This window comes from Protopterus annectens, chromosome 3.part1, assembly GCF_019279795.1.
Source record: "Protopterus annectens isolate FY-2018-M chromosome 3.part1, PAN1.0, whole genome shotgun sequence".
Taxonomy (NCBI): Eukaryota; Metazoa; Chordata; order Ceratodontiformes; family Protopteridae; genus Protopterus; species Protopterus annectens.
The window spans coordinates 206,439,757-206,457,820 of NC_056732.1; the positions used below are offsets into that span (position 1 = coordinate 206,439,757).

The 18,064-nt window shown below is 43.2% G+C and overlaps 1 protein-coding gene across 1 annotated transcript in view; it reads right to left on the bottom strand.

The window, feature by feature from the left end:
* Nucleotides 1-18,064, bottom strand: part of TOPBP1 (DNA topoisomerase II binding protein 1) — a 1,495,804-nt gene that overhangs the window by 464,523 nt on the left and 1,013,217 nt on the right. The window contains exon 18 of the mRNA XM_044066718.1: nt 13,013-13,118. Within this exon, the coding sequence (XP_043922653.1) occupies nt 13,013-13,118 (106 nt within the window). The remainder of the gene's footprint in view (nt 1-13,012; nt 13,119-18,064) is intronic.

The window sequence follows — 18,064 nt, forward strand, 5'->3', positions numbered from 1 at the left end:
TTGGGTTATCTGCCTGCAGGTAGCCCTCAGCCGGCCTGAATACCAGAGTCTTGGATTCCTGCGTCGATGCTGTCTCTTCTTCCATGGCGTGAGGTCATCAGAGGTATAAAACATGCAGCCGACGCCATTACATCAGTTTTTCTTGCCCCAGAGATCAGGTGCCCCCATAATGGGAAGCAATTATATGTTATGTTACACCTCCAACAAAAAGCAAATACAGAAAGCTCAAATACACCAAACAAGAAGGAAAGGTAGAGCCAAGAGAAGTCAGGGGGGCTAGAGGGAGGGTAACCAGGACTGCAACAGTGAATATGATAAGTGTACACAACTTTACTATGTTCTTCGTGTTTCACTGTTGCAGTCATTACATTTGGGTTGATTCGCAAAGCTAAGGAAGGGAAGAGGAAGTTAGAGAGCATTAGGGCCAGCTATTAAGCCCTGCAAGACTGCAGTGGCAAAACCAGCTCTGGATTTAGAAAAAATAGGCAAGTGGTAATGCTTGGTGAATGTATGTACAGAGCTCCAGGTAGCAGCTTCTACGATGTCCCTTGTAAGGAAAACTCTGAGAAAGGCTGTAGAGGTAGATGCAACCCTGGTGGAATGTGGTCTTATCCCCTGTGGAGGAAGTTTTCCATGGTGCTTATAGCAGAAATGAATGCAATGGGCTATCTACTTAGAAATGGTTTGCTTTGAAATGGCCTTCCCCTCTGCCCCTGGAGCAAAGCCAACAAGTTGCTGTTCAGATTTTCTGAGAGGCTTAGTCCTGTCCAAATAAAATCTAACTTGTCTGTGCACATCCAAAGAATTCAGTATTCTTTCTCCTTTGTTTTGTGGATTCAGAGAAAAGGCAGGTAAATGAATGGATTGATTTAGGGCCACACTAGACACCACCTTGGGCATAAAGGAAGGGTTGGTCCTGAGGGAAACCCTGTCTGCATGGAAGATAATGAAGGGCTCCACTGCCATGAGGGCCTGTAATTCAGACACTCTTCTTGCTGAAGTGGTGGCTAGAAGGAAGGCTGTTTTCCAATAAAGGAATTTCAACTCTGCAGTTGCAGCTAGTTCAAATAGAGGGAGAGTGAGCTTCTGGTCGTTTTGGGCCAATTCCTAGCTCCTTTCAGCCCCCTGCTATAAAACACGCTAAACACGCGTTTTCCAGCTTGTACCAACTCAGCACAGATCCTCGTGGTGGCCTGCAGAGTGATCCAAGCAGCAGAGAGCTAAAAGAGCGACTTTCTACCAGATATAAGTATTTTTTGTGGCTTTCCCACTGTTATTTAGCTAGCGACTGCATTTCGCCTGTTTTACTGCTACTTTAAGTGATTTCTGCATTTTACACTGTTTATTGCACTTTAAGTTACTAATTGTTGCAAATTGTTTCTGTAGGCTACACACTAAAGTGCGCTAGCCGATTTATAGCATTTACTGTCTGTTTTTTTCCTTGTCTCTGTAAAAAAAAAATCTCTTGTTTTCCCGCCTTACTGAACTAGAGTAGTCCAGTTTCAGAGTTGCTGATCCCTGGGCTTTGTTTTTAGTTCCTGTTACTGATCCATTGCCTTATTAGGGAGGAGGGAAGTTTCTTTGCTTACCAGTGGGAGTGGGAAGCACTGAGCAGCCTTTCTGTCCGATTTGGTGAAGTTTCAGCCAGAAACTAGTAGTCCATTGGTCGTTTTGGGCCATTTCCTAGCTCCTTTCAGCCCCCTGCTATAAAACACGCTAAACACGCGTTTTCCAGCTTGTACCAACTCAGCACAGATCGTCGTGGTGGCCTGCAGAGTGATCCAAGCAGCAGAGAGCTAAAAGAGTGACTTTCTACCAGATATAAGTATTTTTGTGGCTTTCCCACTGTTATTTAAGCTAGCGACTGCATTTCGCCTGTTTTACTGCTACTTTAAGTGATTTCTGCATTTTACACTGTTTATTGCACTTTAAGTTACTAATTGTTGCAAATTGTTTCTGTAGGCTACACACTAAAGTGCGCTAGCCGATTTACAGCATTTATAGCATTTCCTGTCTGTTTTTTTCCTTGTCTCTGTAATAAAACAAAAAAATATCTCTTGTTTTCCCGCCTTACTGAACTAGAGTAGTCCAGTTTCAGAGTTGCTGATCCCTGGGCTTTGTTTTTAGTTCCTGTTACTGATCCATTGCCTTATTAGGAAGGAGGGAAGTTTCTTTGCTTACCAGTGGGAGTGGGAGGCACTGAGCGGCCTTTTTGTCTGATTTGGTGAAGTTTCAGCCAGAAACTAGTAGTCCATTGGTCGTTTTGGGCCAATTCCTAGCTCCCTTCAGTCCCCTGCTATAAAACATGCTAAACGAGCGTAAGCGCGATTTAGCGCGGAGTTACCACTGTTGCACACAAGAGCAGCGGCGGTTAAACAAGGTTAAACTATTTGGGCCATCTAAATTCCACTCTTCCAATTTTCCCTTAGAACTACCTTCCTCGAGCTGTACTGCTGATCTAACCAGCATATCCTATAACTGAAAAGTTCATCTCTACTTGATTCCCAAGTAGACTATTCTCTATCTGTAAAGCCTAGCACTTACTCCTACAGTACTTGCACCTTGATAAAGCACTCTTATTATAGATAGTACCCCACCAGCCTAAAACCCACTTCCCGAGTCCGCTGAAAGTCTCTTTATCTACTACTTCTAGTATGTCGAGGATCAGTTGCTAGTGTCCTCTCCAGCTCAACTGGTGAACCTGGGAATATTGAGGCAATGTTACAATTGCCTCATGTACACAGACAATCCTCTCCTTCTCCCACAAAACACAAATACATGCGAGAGATGCAACTATACGGCCAAACTGGAGGCTGAGCTCTCTCAACATAGGACTGGCAAGACCAGACAGGAGGAGAAGGTAACCACACACAATACATACCCAGTCACACATGGTACCATCACAACTTCAAATCATACACATACTCACACAAAGACATACTCGAGGCTCTGTTCAAAAATTTACCAAAACAGCAGAGGCCACCAAAGCAGACACCCAAACAACTACCACCTCACGACCCAACACATGCAACACATAGACCACACAGTCAGAGTGTCAAACAGTCACAGTCCTTAAGGCCAAACAAAATGCCAGACACACTTGTCATTGGTGATTCCATAGTCAGACACACTGACGCCCCGCCACCAGACTGAGTAAAGAGAAGGTCACAGTAAGCTGCCTGTCGGGCGCTAGAATCCGCCACATAACGCAAGCACTCAGGTCTCTCAACAGCAGGTACAAGTACGACTCAGTCATTGTCCACGCTGGTGTCAACGACCTGAGACGTACCTCCTTGGACTACATGAAAAGGGACATCGAGGAGCTCTCTGATTATGTAGCCCAGGCAGGTATGACCCTGACCTTGAGCAGTATCCTACCTTCACCTAGAATGATGCCACAATACAGTGATAAGATGATCAGCTTTAATAATTGGCTTAAATTCTGGTGTCATTCAAAGGGGATCCAATGTCTGTCTGCCTGGGATGACATGCTGGACAAGTGACGGCTTGCACCTGTCACCCCTGGGCTTCCGGATATTGGCAAAGGCTCTTGCCACCCCATAGTGCCTTTTTAGGCAAGGCTCAAATTCTAAACCTACCACCCTAGAACACCAAAAGGAAAAAACTAAGGGTAATGCTGCTCAATGCCAGAAGTCTCAATCTCAAGATGCACGCACTCGAGGCCCTTCTCAATATGGAGAACATCGATGTCTGTGCTGTGACAGAAACCTGGTTCAAGGCTCCTGAGAGCACCCCAGCACTAACAGGTTTCACCTCATATCATGCTCCGGCCCCAAAATCCGCACAACACCAAGAAAGGAGGGGGGGTGTCCATATTCATAAAGGACACCCACACCTCAAGGTTGGTGGCAACGCACGATGCATCGGAGACCATCCAGGTGCAATTAACCATAGGCAAGACTGCTCTGCAATTTGTAGCATGTTACAGGCCACCCTCTCAAACTCAGGAACCTCACATGGCCTTCCTGAAAACATTGGAGGGGATAAATGTATCTCCAAACACCATCATACTAGGTGACTTCCACTACCCTAATATAGACTGGGAACACTACTCAAGCCCGAACACTCTAACCCAAAGATTCCTGGAGTTCATAAACTCAAATGCCATGGAACAACTAGTCACCATCCCCACAAGAGGAGAAAACATACTTGATCTCATCATCACGAACATGGGATCAAAATGTTCAACACCGAAGTATACCCCTCACTAGTGAGATCAGATCATAAACTAATCTCGCTGGAGGTCCTCATCCCGCCCCACCTGAAACAAAAAGACCACAGTGAAAAACTTCTCAAAAGCCGATTTCACACTTCTAAAACTAGTGTGGTCTCCTTTAAGGCCCCTGAGCCAGTGGTAAACATTACTCAAACCGCTGAATCACTTACAAATGCCTTCTACCAGCACCTACAGGACTGCATGGATCAGGCAATCCCAAACAAAACTAAGACTCTCTGTACCAAAGGCAAGCATCCAGTCTGGTGGACCCCAGCCATAAACAAGCTCTACAACAAAAGGAGGAAGCTACTACAAGATAGAGCAAAATCCTTGAAAGGTAAGACACCTTTGATCATTATAAGTAAAAACTAAGAGCTCTCATAAAATCATCCAAGGCAAATTTTGAGAGAAAATCGCCAAGGACTCTAAAGAGAATCATAAGGCCTTCTTTAGCTATGTTAGAAACCTAGGAGGAAACTCCCAGATATGCTCAGAATTAGTTCAAAATGATGTGAAAATTACTGAACCTACACACATTGCCAACATACTGGCTGACAGGTTCAGTGCAAACTTCTCCCCCCAAAAGGAGAGATATCTATTCCAGAGGATTGTAGCCCCCAAACATCTCCAACACCCAGGTGAGAACTGCCCTCACTAAGGCAAAAACACAGCATCCATGGGACCGGATGGTGTCCCCGGCTGTGGGCTTCACTTAACTCAACGAGGAATTAAACCCACAGTTAGGACAGCTGTTTAATCTTAGCCTCACCTCAGGATACGCACTCCAAGGAGTGGCGCACGGCGACTGTGGTCCCACTTCATAAGGGCTGTGCCTCCACAGACCCTGGAAATTACCGCCCCATTAGCTTGACAAGCCTTATCTGCAAAGCCATGGAGAGGATCATAATGGAACTCATAAATAAAGACATAGGAACTTGCAGACTTTGGATCCAACCCAGTTTGGCTTTGTCAAAGGCAGATCCTGCCTCTTAAACTTGGTTGACTTTTTCGAGACTGTCACCAAGGCCATTGATGAGGGAAAGGCAGTCCATACAGCCTACCTCGACCTGGCAAAGGCCTTTGACACAATACCCCACTCAGGTATCATCGAAAAACTCATCAGCTTGAATGTAAACCCATACATCACAAGATGGGTTGCAAACTGGCTAAGTGACAGAACCCACAGGGTCAGAGTTGCTGGAGCCGTGTCAGACTCAAAGCCTGTCACAAGTGGTGTCCCACAGGGCTCAGTCCTGGGTCCACTCTTGTTCGGCATCTACTTTTCTGAAGTACAAGCAAACACAGGAGGGTTATGGCTGACAAAGTTTGCAGATGACTGCAAACTGGGCGCCATAGTCAAACACATCTGACACAGATATCCTCCAGAAGGGCCTCACAGAAACGGATAACTGGTGCCAAAGCCATGGCCTGAAGTTAAACACCAAAAAATGCATAGTCATACCCTTCGGGAAAAACAAGGTTACCCCTAGCTACCATATAGATGGCAATCCACTGAGCACAGAAAAAGTCATCAGGGATCTGGGGACCCAGGTTGACAGTAGCCTTTCGTTTGACACTCATGTTGCTAAAGTAGTTAGGAAAACCTTCTATATCGCCCACCTGATCATGAAGGGATTCACATCTAGATCAAGGGAGGTCATCGCCCCTGTACTCATCACTCATTAGACCTATGATTGAGTACAATGCCCTGCTCGAATGTATCTGACCAGACACCTGCTGCAGCTTGAAAGGCCCCAAAAGTTCCTCACCAAAAGGATAAAGGGTCTCAAAAATATGTCTTATGCTGCCCGACTGAAAGAACTCCAGCTCTATTCAGTCTCATACCGCTTGCTCAGAGGTGACCTGTGCCTGACATATAAGGCCATGTCAAACCCAGATTTGATGAATATGCTTCACCTCAAAAATCTAGATCCCTCAGAACCACAAGGGCGGAGACTTAAACCTTGACACGGTTATAAATAGAACGTGCTGGAGGGACAGATTCATCACCCAGAGACTCCCTATGCTGTGGAACAAAATCCCGGTACATGTGAGGCAGAGCACCTCTCTGGCCTTGTTCAAGAGGAATCTTGACCAATGGATGGGAGATTGCAGATATACCCCAGGGATTACTTCAGTGTCACTGCTTGACAGAGGCACAGCAAAATGATAGGCATAGTTTTTATTCAAACTAAAGGGGTGGCGAAAGCCACATAACTATGGGCTAGGCTTATAAATGCCCTTGGGCAGATAGCCTAGTATGAACCTATGAAAATTTAGGTCCCAGGCTGGAGTAGGGGCTCACCTGGAGGGTCCTAAATTTGTAGCCCCTCTGAGGAAATGCTTTAACTGGGGGTGAGAGAAGAGGGGTGGTTCAGTATTATAATGTGCTGAAATGGCAGAGGCATGAATTTTAACTGACAAGAAGGATAGGCCCTTGTGGAGCATTTCTGTTAAGTATTGAAGAATATGAGGTAAGCTGGGCACCATAGTCCCCATCCCCTGAGTCTGGCTCCAGGAACAGTATCTTTTCCACTTTTCAGCATAGGATTTTCTAGTACTAGGTCTCCTTGCTTCCAGAATGACATCTAGCACCTGCTTACTGAGGGATGCTACTGGAGAGCTCAAGGAATTAGACAGTCTGCAAGGTTCAGGGTTTGAAGCTGAGGGTGCAGAATCTGGCCAGCCTGCTGGGACAGCAGGGAAGTTTGTCTGAGGTAGGTGCCATGGATCCAGCAGTATCATACTGCGCAAGAGGGGGTACCAGTGCTGGCGAGGCCAGTCTGGTGCAATCAGTATTGTCCTTGGTTTGTCCTGTTTGATCTTTAGCAGAACCTTCGAGAGGAGAGGGAGAAAGGCATAAACTGAGAGGCTTTCCAAGGTAAAGGACAGGGCATCCACTTTCCAAGCTTGTCTGTGGGGAGTCCTTGTGCAGAATTTGTCCAATTGGCATTTCTGAGGGGAGGCAAACAGGTCTATCCTGTGGAGTCCCCCATTTGTTCCTCAAGAGGTTGAATATTTTTGGTAACAGTTTCCATTTGTGTGGGTCCATGAGATTTCTGCTTAGGTCATTTGCCAGTGAATTTAGCTTGCCTGGCAGGGACTGAGATTGTAGGTGCACTTGGTAGCTCAAGGCTGTGTTCCACAGAGCCATGGCTAGTCTGCTGAGGGGGTACAAGTGGGTTCCCCCCTGCTTATATACCACATAACTGTGGTGTTGTCTGTCTTTACCAAGAATTGTCCTGGAAGGATGTGGTCTTTGAAGCCTGTCAGGGAATTCTGTACAGCTAACATTTCTCTTTGGTTGTTATGCAGGTACCTGCATTTGACTCGGGTTCCATTTGCCCTGAATGCACCACCCTGCCAAGAGAGCCCCCCATGCATAGTCTGATGGGTCTGTAGTCAGGGTTTGGGCAGCAGGGGGTAGATTGAAAGGGAGCCCCTTATCGAGGTGGCAGGCTTCTGCCCACCAAAGGAACAGTCTTTATATAAGGAATGATAGGAATCATTGATTCCAGGTCCTCAGAATGTTGACACCATAGGTTTTTTAGATACCATTGTAGTTTCTTCATATGCAGTCTTGCATATGGAATTAGTAGAATGCAAAAGGCCATGAACCCCAGGGCTTGCAGGATTTTCCTTGCAGATGGCTGGGTCTTTGTGGCCAGTAGTTTGAAGTAGGCCGTCAAATAAACTTGTTTTTCTAGTGTGAGGTAAGCCATCTGGGAAGCTGTGTTCAAGCATGCTCCCAGGAATACAATTTGTTGGCAGAGTACTAGATGAGATTTCTTTTCGTTTATGGTGTACCCCAGCGAGTTTAGAAGTTTCTTTACAAATGCCAGATGTTTTAATAGCATGTCCTGGCTTTCTGCCTGAATCAGACAATCGTCCAAGTATGGGTATATTTATCTGCTTGCAAAATGCAATGGCTGGAGCTAGGCACTTTGTGAATACCCTGGATGCAGTAGATAAGCCAAAGGGAAGTGCAGAGAACTGACAATGTATGGAGCCACCTCTGAAGCGTAGGAATTTCCTGCAAGATTCCCTTATTGGGATGTGCAGGTAAGCGTCCTTTAAGGTTGCCAACCAGGCATCTTTGCCTAGCATAGGAAGCATCTGTTGAGTTAGCATTCTGAATTTTGGTATTACCAAAAAGGTGTTTAGAATAGAGTGACCCAGGATATGACGCCAGGAGCTGTCTTTTCTGGGTACCAGAAAAAGTCTTGAGTAAAAACCTTGTCCCCTTTCTTCTGCTGGGACAGGCTGAATAGCCCCGATACTTAGAAGAGAGAGAACCTGCTGTTGAGCCTCTGCCCACTGATTTGGGGGTAGGTCTGGCCAACCGTTTGGGGTTGGTAAGGTGTGGAAATGGAATCTATTTCCTTGGAAAACAATACTTAAAACCCATTTGTCCTGGGTAATGAGTTCCCAGTTTTTTGCATGCAAGGCGATCTTTCCCTCTAAGGGAGCATGCAGTTGGGCAGGGCTTGGCAGGGTTAAGGTTAAGTCATTGTGACATTTTTCCATAGGGGGGGTGTCTTACTACTTCCAACTTTGGAAGTGGAAGCACCCCACTGCTTAGGCCTGTGTGTACCTTGAGACTGTGGTTTGCTGTTCCTGGGTTTGGACTGAGAAGGCCTGGAAGAGACTGGAAAGGATCAATTCTTAGAAGGCCAATGCCTACTAAATCTGGGAGGTTGTACTTGCAGGAAATCTTTAACAGTTTGCATGGATTTAGGTTTTTTCCTCCATCTTTTTAAGAACTTCTTCTGCTTTGTTGCCAAACAGATGGTCTTTGTTTAAGGGAGCCTCCCGTAATATAGCTTTAACATGATCTGGCAAGTTTTGCTCTTTAAGCCAAGCATGACTTCTAAGGACAGACCCAGTGACAGGAGCCTGCAAGATGCTTCTAAAGAGTCAGAACCACATTGCAAAGTATGTTTACCAACTTATTCAGCAGAATGCATTAAATCTTGTAATTCTTTATGTTCAGCACAGTTAGGAATCAACATCATTTTCTGTTTAAGCAGTCCCATAATATGCTGCTGATACCTTAACATATGAAATTGGCAGTTTAAGGCCCTAATAACCAAAGTAGCCAAAGTGTATACCTTCTTATCCCATCTGTCCAAGGCCCTGGAATCTCTATCAGAGGGGGTAGGGTTTTTGGCAGTAGTAGCCTTAATGCCTTTTGGTCCTTGGGAAATGGTCTCTGGATCCACAGTAGGATTCTTGAAGAGGAACTTGTGAGAGTCAGGTACTCTGTAATACCTGTCAGGTTTTCTGGGAGCTGGAGGTAAAGTGTCTGGGGCCAGGCTAGATTCCAAGAAGGCATCGTCTACAATGTCCAGAACAGGAGGGATAGCTGAAGGCCTGTGTTGAGGGAGGAGTAAGAATTCCCTAAGCCTCTTTTTGGAGTCAGAGTAGTCCTGGCTTTCCCAGCGGAAATGCTCCCTAAGAGTGTGCAAGGTTTCACCAAAAGAAAAATCTTCTGAAAGGGAAGCAGAGGGAATGGAATCCTCTGCAACAGAATCCTCATAGGTAGATAAGGGCAAATCCTGGTAATCAGAAGAAACAGAAAATTCAGAATCCTGATCAGAAGAATCAGAAGAAAAATCAGTTCTAGGTCTCTTAAGAGGGGGAAGGCTGACTTCCCCTAATTAAAGTAATAAGGTCTTCAGCCATTCTAATCATTTGCTTTTTAGGCATATGGGCCTGACCATGCGGTTTGGACGTTTGTTTTCTAGGTGTGGGTCGAGTTTTAGTCCTTGATGCAGAAGATGGCATCAGTTTGAAATGCAAGTCTTGTAGGCCTGAATGCACCTTCAGAAGCCGGTGCCTGCACAGCGGCTCCGGACCCATCCAAGGTAGAGACATCCACAAGTTCCTTAGTCAAAGAAGCATCTCGCAGCATACCGGACTCTGAATGGGTCTCAGTAGAGGCCTGCAAATCTGAAGTAGCAGGTATTAGGGGCTGCGAAAGCACCTCATTGAGTACCGGCAAACTGGCAGTTTTGGACCTATGAGGTCTGTCTCTGTCTTTATCTTTACGTTTTTTTCGGAATATCAGTAGACGGATGGCTTACTGAAGCCATTTCTGGATAGTTAAACAGAGTACCAAAACAATTTGCTGCAAAAATAGACCGATGACAAATAGTTCGGGGGTTGAATAAAGCACAAAACCGATAGCAAGGGACATCGTGGTCTGGGCCTAAGCAAGGAATGCAGTACGAATGAAAATCTTTATGAGGTACTTGCTTTCCACAGGTAAGACAATTGTTAACTTTTACTGACATCGGATTTAAGAGCAAGAAAAAGGTTCCCCAACGGGGTACTTAGGTTTTTTTGAAGACTTCGGTTCTGAAACTCAGAAACTAAAATTTCAGGAGTTGGCCGACCGGCACTTGTGAACTGCTTCTGCTTCGGGCACCGCACAGAAAGAAAGACTGATGTAATGGCATCAGCTGCATGATTTTGTACCCCCGACGACCTGACGTCACGGAAGAAGAGACAGTATCCGACGCAGGAATCCAAGACTCTGGTATTCAGGCTGGCTGAGGGCTACCTGCAGGCAGATAACCCAAATGTAACGACTGCAACAGTGAAACACGAAGAACATCATATCTAAATACATGAGTCTGGTATTTAATGGCCAAAAACATAAAGTGGCAGCAGTATAAACATTTTTGCCCAACCTCTGCATGGCCCTACTATCCTTATCTGAGGAAAGCAACTTTGTAGTAGGCAAGAGCTTAGAGGGCTTGCCAGAAGAGCATGCCTCCAGGTTGTAAAGAAGGCACCCTAAATGATATGCTTTGCAAAGCCAAGGCTTCAACGTTCCCATGATGGTTTGTTTATAGGGGAAGACATACGGAATGCGGATGCCAATCAACAGAGGACTTCATCAGTTTGAGACTTTCCCAAATCAAGGGTCATTTAGTGTGGAGCTGTTGTGTAGAAGAAAGATTCTTCCTGTCTCAGAGATAATGGCTTCCAGTTTTCAGATTTCCTGAAAGAAGACAAGGGGTAGGTAAACCCCACTGGTGTCAGCAGTGAAATGCTTCTGTACAAATGATATCTGTGGGGTTATGTGTGTGGCACGCAACAGGAAAGCAGCATTTCAGGGTACACAAGCCAATGGAGATACAAGGTCTTGGAATGCCAATGCAAAGCATGAAGCTATGCTCTTTAAGGATATTTTCCTGCAGCAACATTAAGAAGTCCCACCAGACTTCAAAGCACTGTCTAAAGTCTATAACCTCAACTGAATGCCTCTAACAAAAAGGCCCAGTAAAACCTCATTGACTTACGTCACCAGGCTCTGCTGGCCCTTGGGGGTGGGGGGTGGTGGGGAAGAAGAGGTTTCAATCATTGATGCACCTATCTTGCTACAGACAGGTGACTGAACGAGCTAATTCCTGTGATCAGGCTGGCTACATGTTTTCTACAGTTTACCAGCTAGAGGAAAAGTGGGGGGAGCCAATGCCGCCCTCCCTCAAGGCATCTTGGCATCCACCAAAGAAAACTGATACCAACTTGAGCCTTCTCTAGCCAAAAGTGAAGCTGTGATATGTGGGAACTACTTGCCTGTTTTTGTAATGGACTTACCCAGAAAAAGGGTGTGAATCAGGCTACCTTCCTTTTCTTTAGCCTTTGATAATGCACAGGCAAAGTCCTGGAGCTGTGCACAAGACCCTCCTGTAAATCCCTATGCTGTTCATTTTGAACTGCTAATATCCGCCAGGTAGAGAGGCATGCCAGGAGTTTCACACTCTGACATCTACAGGTGGTATGGGTGAATCACTGGGACTGATGACAAAGTTGCACATACTCTTCTCTCAGGAAATAGACACAATGCTGATGTGGGTTATGAATCATTATATGGCAGCCACACAGACACTTGGAAAGATTCAAAGCTTTAGGCACCAAATGCCAGAAACTTTCATTTCAATGACTAACTCCAGACTGAGATCCAAACTGTAGATGTGGCATAAAAGACTGAATACTTAAACCTTGCTTGTGATACAAATAGGACTTGCTGGGGAAACATGTATGTATCCCAGAGAATACCCCTTCTCTGGAACAGTCTTCCCCATCCATGTGAAGCAGAGATCCTCCCTAACCCAATTCAATTCAAGTGCAACTTGGACAAGTGGATCGGGAAACAGGAAATTCATCCCTGATTTGGCACCTATATCTCTAGTGGACACAGGCAGCCTGTAAATGGTTCATCTCCCAGGCCCCTGCTTACACTTATCAAGGGTACCAGAACTTGTAAGAGCTTTAGGATTGAGACACACGGCTAGGCTTAAAAAGGACCTTGTGGTTGTTAGGCTAGTACATATCTATGAAGCTATAAGAACTGATAAGTCTCAGGAGACTGGTATGGAGTGCAATACCATGACAAGTGCCCTATATGGTATTGGTGGCTCATATCACAGGACTTTCACACAAAACAAAAAAGGAAACATTTCAAATGATGAGAGAATGAGAACTACAGAAGGGAAACCTGGTACCAAATTTCCAGCCTCAACTTCTACAACATTAAATTAAATTCCACTGCACTGAAAAGTTTTCATATTCTCTTATACAGAGCTAACTGCAAATTACAAATCTGCCACCTAAAAACAAAACCTATTTTAAAAGCATATCCACAGATGATAATCATATCTCAGGGAAAAGGGGCAAACCAGAGACTCCTTTTTGAAAGTTTGTTCTGCTGCAATTTCAGTCCTCAAAATTATGAAGATTCATTGAAACAAATGTTATATTTACCTAGCTCCTCAATAAGGTGACAATAGTCAATTCTTTCTTGGGGATTCAAAGAAGATAGCAGAAATCGACACTGTACAGGTTTGTCTCCACTCTCCTTTTCAACAGTCTGAAAATTAAATAAAAAAATGAAAATGACATAAAACATTAAGTTATAATGCTATACTACACTACACTAGAGTTCAATGCCTGCAAATAAGTCAGTTTTGGTGAACTGAATGCAGAAGTGGTACATCTTTATCACCTTTGAAATGCAGAAGCAGCAATAGCAGAAAAAATTATTTATAATCACAAATGAGAAGCGTGCGAAATACACTATAAGGTGATCACCTGCTCCAGTGGCATACAGAGATAAAGCTCTGACTACAGCCCCAATGACAGGTTCAATTAGTAGCTCAGACAACTGAAAAAAAGATGCAGGGAGGGATGGGCGTTACCATCTTTGGGGACAGTGGTCACTTGGGCTTCTCCTGCCATGATCCCCAGAGGAAGCTGGTGACGTCGCATGTTAGAAGGAGTGGTTCAAAGAAAAGGCAGGGGTGGGTCATGGCTATGCTGCTATAGAGGAAGGGCAACATGCCATAACATCCCCATTCCCGCACCTTGGACAAAACCAAGTCATCATATGGGAGGAGGAAGTGTGTAAGGCATAACCAAAAAATTTCCCCAGTGGATGTGGACAACTGAGACACCCTTAGGTTCCATGTCCAGCTATGACGGATTAACACAGTAAGTCCGGGGAGTTTAGGAGTTGCCAGTAGATCCAGCACAGATGTGGGGCACTGGGTAGCAGTGTCAGATGAATGACGCAAGGGAGGGAACAAAAAATATATAAGGTGATCAGATATAAATGAGCTTTTAATACTGGCAGACTTTAACTATCCACACTTCATTCTACAAGAAAGTAACACTTCAGCTGACTCTTTTTGCCTAACTGGGTGACGACATAGGTGTAAGCAAAATTATGCATTCAAAGGACAAATAAAGTATTAAGTGGATCTTTCTAGATGTTGCTCAGGCAACTACAAATGCAGGTGAGTAACAAAAAGAAGGTAGGCAGCATTCAAAAGACGATGGGCACCATTCAAAAGAAAATATTTGGCATTCCAAAAGCAGACTAGAATAATATTTTGTTTTTGTTTGAATATATAAAAAAGGCACCGACAGGTCGAAACTTTTACACACGACCACATCTCCTCAGTGGAACTGGCAGCTCTTTTTATTCAGATACCTGAATTTATATATATTCTAGTTTAGATACAGCAGCATTAAATTAACGAATATGATGTGGCAATAAATGACATGAGGACTCCTACAGCACGTGTTGTATATAGTTACCTAGGTTGTTATAAAGTTGAATGTTGTTACTAATATGATTAATACTGTATTAATTGTTTTAATTGTATTAATGGATGAATGCGATTTTGCCAAAAAATAACTGAATATGTATTACTTCAGAATATTGTGTGATGTAACAAAAAAAATCACCTGTGGCATGCAAACCCTTGTCCCTGAATCCTAACACCAAGTGTGGCAAAGAAGTGATATAAATTATTTCCCATTGCTAGTTACAAATTTTGATACATTTAAACATCTCCCAGTGTGCACATTTTAAATTTTAGTTATACATCCAGCATCATCTTGCATTTACTCAACTTCCCTCAGTCAGAGTTCCTAGTGCATTATTTTTGTGAATCTTGCTATCTAGCCTACTTTTAGTCAATGTACCTGTCTAATTTTTGCATGCATTTCTAGACCTAGTGCTCACTTTACTAAAACTAACATTACATGATGCTACTGGTTTCCATTTTCATTTAAAGAGGAACTTTTATCAGACAGGATTTAATGACAACAAAATGAAATGTAATAGTTATTCCTACACTGATAGTTACTGATATCAATGGTTTAACTTCACATAGCATATTGATTTCCTATTTCAGTCATTCATTACTTCTTTCCTCCCTTGCACTGTCATAGCAACCGTATTAAAAGCAACAAACACCGTCTACTCTTTGTGAACAGAGACCTTTACCAGACACAGTATGCAATATAGCCCCCCATTCAGTTAAATATAAACACTGATTCATGTAATACTTACAATATTACGCTTAAGTTAATTGAATAGTTATTTTCTGTTTAGTACATACTGACCTCAATATTTTTAAGATGTCACTCAGACTGCAATTCATAGTTTCATTATAGCACATTAACTTCATGTATAAATATATCCTTGTTTATAGTCCACATTCAATATTCTCAGTGCACTATTTTATGGGGTGGTCTTTTTTTTCAGAAAACTGTTTTTTCTTTGTTTTATCTATAATTTTATTTTGGAAAACAGCAAAAGGCTTGACAGAAACTCTCCCTTAAAGTGTCCAGTTTGCTTTTCTGCTCCTGTTGACTGGTTGCTTGTGCCCTCGCCTTCTCCTGCCCACCTCTGTTGTTTTACCAGTTTATCCTGTGCCCATAAAGGGTCTGTGTAGAGTTATAATCAAAGTGGATAAAGGCTATTTAATGCAAGATACAAAAACAATTTGAAATCAAGATTAATTTCTCTGCAGAGTCTTATGGATGGAAGAAAAGCATTTCTGTTGGAGTCTGTAAGGAAAATTAATTACACAAAAAACCCTTGTCTCTCTAAACTTAAAGACTGCTCTCTTCCACCACAAAATAGAACATGCCCTCCTTTAACTGATATGTCTGCAGTATAATCAGTACAGGTCTTGTATGCTTTCTCAGGCACAAAATGGGAATATTTACTCTGTTTGCTCTTTCTGTTTTTAATATCATCAACAGAAAGTCAGGTCCATGTGCTGAGGCATTTATTTTTTTTACAATCCTTCCCTTCAGTTCATGCCAGTGTTGCTGTAAACCCCAAGTTGTCTTTGCATGACCTGTTATTGAGTTCAACTGTTTCAGTCTGTGCTGTTTGTTCATACGTTTGTTTTTATATATTTTAACAGGTACCCTACTTATCTTGAACACCTCAGAGTGCATTTGGTCAATTTTTCTTTTCATGGTGACCTAAGAGTTTCGTCCTTCGGCTGATATTACCATCTGCTCTTCCCAGCTCTTCAACACCACTCTGCATTCAGTCTCCTTTTGACTTTTCATAGCTGTTCTTTTACTTCACTATTTTTTGTTGACTTTCTGTCACAGACACTTCAGGTACCAATTTCTGTTAATTTAAATTAGAAAGGTCCTGCAAACTAATCAGTTTACTGCCCAGAACTATTTTTAGCTGTTGTACTATTTTAGCTGTTTGTACTACTGCTGTAGTCTTGAAAACCTTGTTACAGTTACAATATTAATAAAATTAATGAGAAGTGGAAAGTTTTGGGGGTCATAACTTATTCAAGTGTTAGATACTGAACCCACATTTGTTAAAAAGAATAAAACCAATTTAAAAGCCACATTAAAAAAATGAGACACACTATACAAAGAAAACTTAAGTTAATGTGACAAAAGTCAACAATATACACAAACGTGAGCTACATGCTAGGAGTTTAAATAAAAAATAAATAGCAAATAAAATACAGTACAGCAACCAGGGTAAACCGCATAAAAACAGAGACTCCGTAAAAACAAAATACAGTTTAATTTTACTTATTTATTTTTATTTATTTATTGGCATTTGTTAACCGGGTTTGTCCAACTGGGCTTGTGGCCAATTTTCAGTAGAGACCCGAGGAGAAAAGCTCCAGCAATTTTACAAAGGATTAATCTGTAAAACCACACCAACTACCTAAACCTACAGACACTCTCAACATTGCCTAACACCATACTTATGAGTGACTTCAACTACCCCTCCATAAACTGGGAGATTTATATTACCCATAATTGACTTGCTCAGAGGTTTTTGGACTTCACCAACACAAATACCCTGGAGCAACTAGTTAGCTCCCCAATTAGAGGTACAAATATATTAGACCCGGTACTCACGATCATGGGGCATGCTGCTCCCTCCCATGTATTAACTCCTCCCTGGTAAGATATGACCACAAAATGAACTCCTTTAGTACTAAAACTAGCCTAAACCCCCCATCAAACTTCAAACCTGTTAAAAACGTTGCTAAGGCCAATTACCTCAAACTAAGTGACAACTTATTAAATTTCCAAGCCCCTGCGAAACCCAGATAATTGAGGCCTACTCTGAGCTGTACACAAAAGCACTGCACGACCACATTCATAGATGCATACAGGAGGCAGTACTTGTTTGAATCAAACCTAGGATTACTGAAAAAACAAACAACCCTGGTGAACCTCTAGCATAAATGGGCAGAAAGACACTCACTAGTCTAAACAAAAACAAATTAGAGAGGCGGTCAAATTTGTCAAAGCAAACTATGAGGCAAAGATAGCCTCCCAGGTGAAAAATAACCATAAGGCTTTTTTTAATTACGTTCGTAACCTCAGCAGAAACGCTAAGCGTCAATCATGAAAGGCAACACTTACACCCAGCCTGAACCTATAACAAATTTGCTGGCCAAGTTAAGTTCAGATTTCTCCATCCCCCTTCACCTCCTACCAACCCAAAGAAATACCAGCAACCATCCCCCTACCAGTCATTATGAGAGAAAAGTTCCTTACTGTGCTTGCTAAAGCCAAAAACACAGCCTCCATGGGTCTCAACAACAGTCCAGGATGCTTTTTAAATAGCTTAAACCATGAATCTATCGGGGCCACGAGAAACTCTCTTTAACCACAGCATCTGGATGAGCTATGTCCCAGAGGAAGGGAGGACTGCAACAGTCAGCCCTATGAATGAGGGGGGTGGCAATCAACTGACCACATAATTACAAACCCATATGCTTCACCAATCTTATCTGCAAGGTTATGGACAGAATTATCACTGAGCTGATCAATGACGACACAGGAAACCTCCAAACACTGGACCAGACCTAATTTGGCTTTGTCAAAGGGAGGTTTTGCCTGCACAATCTGGTGACCTTCTTTGAGCAAGTCACCAGGGCTATGGATGAGGGTAAAATGGTACACACCACTTATCTAGGCCTGGCCAAAGCTTTTGACACAATCCCCCTACTCACAGATCAT